The sequence below is a fragment of the Amphiura filiformis genome, unplaced genomic scaffold (genome assembly GCF_039555335.1).
Source record: "Amphiura filiformis unplaced genomic scaffold, Afil_fr2py scaffold_33, whole genome shotgun sequence".
NCBI classification, from domain to species: Eukaryota; Metazoa; Echinodermata; class Ophiuroidea; order Amphilepidida; family Amphiuridae; genus Amphiura; species Amphiura filiformis.
The window spans coordinates 773,216-780,291 of NW_027305497.1; the positions used below are offsets into that span (position 1 = coordinate 773,216).

Sequence of the window (7,076 nt, forward strand, 5' to 3'; positions counted from 1 at the left end):
ACCAAGATTCAATACGTCACCAAGCAAGAAGTAGATTTTCCTTCAGTTACTATCTGCAATACCAACATGTTCAGGTTAGCATCCTGGTTAGTTAAATAACTCTCTGGTAACAAGCGGCTACGGGACGCCAGGTAACCTCGGTATTTTCTTGTCAACCTAACCCTAACCCTAACCCTAACCCTTTCCCTAACCCCCGCCCAATTAGATGTCGATTGACAGGATAGCGGTCACCGGATTACTACTTACTGTGTAATAACAATAGGTTACCTGGCGTCCCGTAGCCGCTTCTCTCTGGTAACTACTATGATCAGCTCGTGATGGGCGAGAATTGTTCAGTTTTTGTTAATGCGTGAGTCAATAAAGTCCCAACTTCTGCTCGCGTAAATTCATAAAACAGCCAATCAGTCACGCAATATGCAAAGCGAGGTTTGCGTAGGTGCTCCGCCTAGCTGCGCGTACGCTATTCTATATCAATCCACAATTACGAGCTGATCAGAGTATATACTGTATTGTATTTTTAAAGCCTTTCTGATTGATTTATGATACGATATAATCGTCTGAGTAACCAATCAAAATAGGGCTTTTCGATCTGTTAGTAATTTTAATCTGAATCCGCTTTTTACCTAAACCGTTATTTCTTTACCATATCTCTGATTGGCTCAATATGTGATATAAGCTTCTTTGTAACCAATCAAAATAGTTGTAATAGTGGCCGATAATTTAGCTGGTAGTACCCATATGGGGTTAATTACTCAAATTCAATGTAATATTCAGTTAGCTTTGAAAAACCGTGAAAGTAGCCAGGGCATGAGGCATTTTGCCCTTAGTGCCTCCTGATACCCATAAACGAGCTGGCAGATTATGGCAAAAGTTTTACCTGTGAATAAATTACCCTTTTGGCACCCCACGCTTTTTCAAAGGACTGGTAACGTCAATGTCGGCCACGACAGGGATCATATGATGAGACAATGGTGTTAATTTCTTAGATCCTCTATACAATAATAATAAAGTTTTGCACTCCTACCGAGGATTGAGTTACAGTTAGAGAATAATAATTAATGTAGCCTACTGTTTATAGCTATGCAGTAATTACAATGATTTTATTTCCAGAATGAGCACACTTTCGAGTTCTCAATACTATAATGGTTGGAGGAAGGTCTTTTCTAGAGGGCTAGGAGAATTAAACCTATTGTTTCCTCAACTGGGTCTTACAGACAGTGACAAAAAGACCAGCAACTCGCTTCTATTTGGTGATAGCTTTCCTGGATTTCAGAATCTGTATGAGTTCGTTGAAAATGCTGCGCACAGTATTGACTCGATGATTGTGTTGTAAGTGTTATTCCATTTTTATTTTATTCCATTTCCATAATTCACGAAATCCTTTGCAGTGATCGAGACTACGTCATCGCAGAATCAAAACTATCGGGGTTTTGACAAAACCAATCAAAATGCCGTATTTTCCACTGTTCACCAGCTAGAAGCTTACACAGCTCTTTTGATGAAATGCACTCAACCGTGTAGTGTAAACACAGACTGTGTAAAGACAATGCATTGCTAGACGCTCTGTGCTTGGACACATTTGTGTAGTCAGGTGTATCGATGTGGAAACTATGCATGAATCATCTATAAAGTCGTTTTGTAGCCAAACATTTCGATATGAAAACATATACCTCGCAGCCAGTCCCGATCAATGGTACTCTGGACGGAAGACAATGACTGACATCGCATGATTATTTTCTTATTATTATTTGAAACAGATGCTCATACAACGGGGAAAAATGTGGGGCAGAGAATTTTACCACTACTCTTACTAACCAAGGTTTATGTTATACCTTTAACTCAATTGCGAATCCGGAAAAACTGTTGGTAAAAACACCAGGTATGTGATAAAATACAAGCAATGCTTGCTCATAAGTCAAATTATTAAACTCAAACGGATCCACCACGGCACAGAAACCACAGAAACAATTGAATACCTGAATACAAAAAAACCCCAAGTCCATGTGTGATTTTGAGAAATCTAAGAAACAAATAGGCTATATGCTGAGTATGCATACATGCCGGAGTTCACATTCTCAATAGACGCACGTAGAGTGTGGATTTTGGGTTCAACATTAATACATATGACATTGCTATGTATAAGCAATTGTCATGCTTAACTCAATTTGGTCAAAGTATGGACTTGGGTGGGTTTTGTATTCATGTATTCAATTGTGCGCGATTATTATCATTTTTACCTTAACATAACGTATAAAATGACCACGGGTTTTCATTCATAAATACAGCAGTTTGTAGAAAATAGTGGAACATCAGAGTGGAGGCGATCAAGCAAAATGAGTCGGTTGTCGAGCAAAGCCAATTTTAAAGTTTATTTTACACGTGCCATTTTCAGAGCTTTATTTTGAAGAAAATGCCAACACAAACAGACTTGCGGTTAAAGTGATATGGTTATTTTAGTGCTGCTATAAGAACAATGAAACACAAGTTGAGCACTATTATTGGCTGTATCTCAAAATCAATATAAGGCGACGAAAAACGAAAACCCTGTTCTACGGGTCCGACCGACCCAGATTTTACCAGAATTGGGACACACATTTTTCCTGTGCAACAGTGCAAATGAATGCCGACCCAGATTATGAAAATATTAAGAACAAAATTTTTCTTTGGTATTTCCCCACAGTGCAAAATATTTACTGATTTTGGTAATGTTTGGGGTAAAAAAAACCCCGACCGACCGACCCTACTTGAAAGACCCGTCCGCCCGTAGAGCAGGGGTTTTTTCGTCGCACCTTAGCGACAAACTACTCATTAGGTTAGTTCGAAAAAGGTTAACGTTAGGTCAGGATTAGTGTTAGTTTGGGGTAAGGGTCAGACCTTGGATTAGAGTCGGGGTTATATTTAGGAAAATAGGGTTAGGATTATGTTGATGTTTAGGGTTATGATTAGGGCTTTTGTTTTAGGTATCGGTTAGGTTCAAGTTTAGGGTTATGGTAAACGTAAAGAGTAGGGTTTATAAGCTACTCCGATTGGGTTTTCGGACTATAATGACCATTCGGACTATCGAACTGTAAACCGAAAGTAAGTCGAATTTGCCAACGAAGTCTTCAATACGGACTTGTACCTTTTCATTTTAGCACTGTGTTTTGTATGATTATTCACAGGCAGAGCCCAAGGACTAACTCTAATACTAAATGCAGAGGAACATGAGGTTGTTGCAGCTCCGCGGGAAAACATAGGTTTCAAAATGCTTGCCCATCCACGTGGCGAGTTTCCTAACTTAGAGGACAATGGAATAGAGTTAGCAACTGGAATGCATGTACCCATCAGACTGAAGGTTACTGATGTCAAGACACTGTCCTCGCCCTATGGTAATTAAGACAACATCCGTTGATCATAAATTACTGTTAATCAGAAAATGCATGTCACAAACGTTACCGTCCAAATGTCACAAACGTTACCAAGGTATTACAAAAAACTTCTTTAAAATTCTGTTTACCTTTGTATATATGTGATTTAAGAGTCTTATCATATCCAGCGGACAGCAGCATCTATCATCTCTTGTGTCTGATTTGAGCGCTGACATATTGGAAAATGTTGCCAATCAATATTCATGAGAGTGTACATTCAACGTCCAGTTTTCGAAATTGGGTGGCTTGTGTTTGGCAGGTGTGAAATACGTCTGACTGGGTGTTTAATTACGTAACGCAAAAAGACATCATCGAATGGCTGCCTAGTGCTGTTATGTGTTTTTTATAATCTTTAATAATTATTCTTTTCCTTTTCCTTATACTTATACATCACATTCGTTGGGAAGAAAACAAGTAAATATGTACCAAATAATAAGAAGCAACTTCCGATGTCTTTTTTATCTGTTTTTTTTTCTCGCAAAAGGTAATTGTGGTACAAAACCATTGAAATATTTCACAACGGAGTATACAGCGTCGAAATGTTACTTAGAATGTGAAACGGACTACTTAGTGAGTCAATGCGGATGCCGAAACTTTTACATGCCTGGTAAGTTGTGTCAAGTTATATATAAACTTTATATTGTTTGTGATCCTTGCGAACAGATGAATAATATAATATGCTTTTAAAAGAAATCGGATCATGTTCAATTTATACCCCCCCCCCCTTCCCCTCCTGTATAACCCTCTGGGTCATCTTGGCAATAATAGACAAACCATAAGGCTTGGTAACCATCATATTTGGTATCTTTTTGGTATCTATCTATGGATATCTAGGGTATCAACAGGAAAACTTTCTGGGGTATTGACATCGAAAAATGTCTATTGAAACAACATATTCACAGCCTTTAAATGTGTAATTTTGGTGTTAATGCGTATATTACGCAAACGTGATTCTTATAAATATAAAAATGTGTACACTTAGTATTTTAATAAAATGCGTACATGCTGTATTTTATATATTCAGCAGCGCCCTCTGTTGTTTGTAAGTAGAGCGGTTTTCCGAAAAAATAGCTGAACCATTGGGTTATTATTATTGCATTATTATTATTAGTATTATCATTATTATTATTATTATTATTATTATTATTATTATTATTATTATTATTATTATTATTATTATTATTATTACTATTATTATTATTATTGGCCGTGTGTTCTGAACTCGCCACCCTTAGCGTTACATGACAAATATTATGAATTTTTACACCAACCGGGTTTCTAATTATCTCGACAATCATCAACCCTAAACTAGCAAAGGTATACATTTTTGAAAAGCTGAAGGCATAAGCAATTCAAATATATACATTTCAACTCATTATACAGGGTGACCTTAGCTAATTTAGATGTTTGGAAATATTCGTACTTTGGTGTTTTAGTTAATGTTATAGGTAATAGTACATTGCCTAGTTAACGTCGCTGTGTGAAAAATAACCGGCCAATATTAAAAGTACTCTTCTAAAATTCTAGACAATATAGTTTTGTAACATGTCCTAAATTTTTAGCTAATTTAGATGTTTGGAAATATTCGTACTTTGGTGTTTTAGGAAGGATATGTAAACGACAGATAACACCAAAATATGAAGAAATTATTTCCAAACCGTGTTAAGGCCGTGTTCTGAACTCGCCACCCTTAGCGTTACATGACAAATATTATGAATTTTTACACCAACCGGGTTTCTAATTAGATTATCTCGACAATCATCAACCCTAAACTAGCAAAGGTATACATTTTTGAAAAGCTGAAGGCATAAGCAATTCAAATATATACATTTCAACTCATTATACAGGGTGACCTGTAAGTTATACAGGGTGGAATAAAAAGATTTTGATAAAAAAGGGTCACTCAATGCATTGCTTATTACCAACTTACAGTAATAAACTGGAAGTAAACAACATTCATTTGGTTAGAGGATATGGAGAGCCAACTGACTTAGGAACAAACCAAAATCACAGCTGTTTGGTAATCTAGGAATATTGGGTGTCCCAAAGTATGTTAGATTTTTTTACAATTCAACATATTTTGAACCTAAACATTTTCCCCCTAACCCATACAGAAAAAATGTGTCCATATTTAGATTTCTCGTCAAATTTCCCTTCAGAAAATCTATACTTTGACTATGATAGGATAAGTAATTAAAATTTTACAGTAACTTTTAGATTTTGAAGACATCTGCATTACTTACTACAGTGTTTAATATGACAACGGGTAGTTTTGTATGGAAAAGTTTGTATTTTCTAGACTAAACCAATCATAAATTTTAAAAACAATTAGTAGAATTGTTTAGCTGTAAGGCCATGAGTGTTTTAGATGCTAAATAGAGTCCAAATCCAATTTACAGCCTTTACTGAAGCAGATTACGCACTAAAAATACCAATCCCATAGAGTTTGTGTGTACCACATCCCCCACCACCACATCCCCCACCACCGCCACCCTGCCCATTCTAAATTCTATGAAGCACAGTGTCAGTATTAAAAAGGTTCAAGTATTTCTTTTAACAGGGTTGAAAGTGCATTTTATTTAGCAATAAAATGAGACCACAAGCATGACAATACCTTCTTGCTTGACAGAGATATCATCATTTGTTTTGAGTCGACTTTGGCAAAATGTAACGTCGCCACCTTTTTTTGGTGGCGAGCTCAAGACACACGACCTATTACTATTATTATTATTATTATTATTATTATTATTATTATTATCACTACTTCTACATTCTATGCAATTAAGGTAATGCTTCGTACTGTTCCCCTTTGGAGTTACTCAGTTGTTTGTACCCGCAGAACCGTAAGTATTTTCAAAATGGATTCTTTAAAAGATTTGGCAAATGTCGCACTATTAATGTACTTTATTGGATCTCAAAAGTACCATTTTGTATTAATCAGTCAGTAACTTTTTAGTTTGACATGAATTGGCATGTAAAATGAGCGCTACCTGCCGATCTAACATTGCCTCTGATTGGTCAACTACAATCATGATACCTTCATTTTAATCACCAATCAGAATGGAGCTTTGCAAATAATTCACCCCAATGTTTTTGCGTGGTGAAACTATTCTAACAATGTTGCTGATTGGTCCAATTGGTAATAAAACTTCTTTTGGCCAATCGGCAGGTAGTTCTCATGGGGTTAAATAGAATATCTTATAATGGTTTTCTTTTGTGAGACGATAATCACCACATCACCACGATGCACCATGCTTTTTGCAAAAACCCTAAATCTGGTTCCTGATGCATGCAAGTTTCCATTTACACGAGGGAGGGATGTACAGCAACAATATCACTGGGGTTCTTATCTTAGGTTTGGGTTGGGTTTTATGGGTAACCGGTGTCTCACGTACTCATTATACAAGTGTTCAAATGTGAAGAGCTCGTGAAAGTAAGGCAAAATAGGGTCGGGTCAGGAAAATTGAAATGGAAAATGGGAACCAAACAGTTATTTGTTGACACTGAACTTCTCTTTTGATGTTCACTGATGTTTATTATGCATGGCCGGTAGCATCAAAAGACGCCTGCGATTATATGCACCTAACCGTGACCGTCCAATTTTGGACGGACTCCACGGACAACCAAGAGTGCATCTTGGACGTCCAAGATGCAAGGTTAGGAGTGTAA

The 7,076-nt window shown here is 36.7% G+C and overlaps 1 protein-coding gene across 1 annotated transcript; it reads left to right on the forward strand.

Annotated features, from left to right (window-relative positions):
- Positions 1 to 1,111: 1,111 nt before the first annotated feature.
- Positions 1,112 to 7,076, forward strand: LOC140143939 (acid-sensing ion channel 3-like). The gene is made up of 6 exons (XM_072165777.1): positions 1,112 to 1,329; positions 1,758 to 1,879; positions 3,162 to 3,368; positions 3,892 to 4,014; positions 6,194 to 6,250; positions 6,961 to 7,076. Exons 1-6 carry the CDS (start codon positions 1,112 to 1,114, stop codon positions 7,074 to 7,076), a joined length of 843 nt encoding a protein of 280 aa, XP_072021878.1.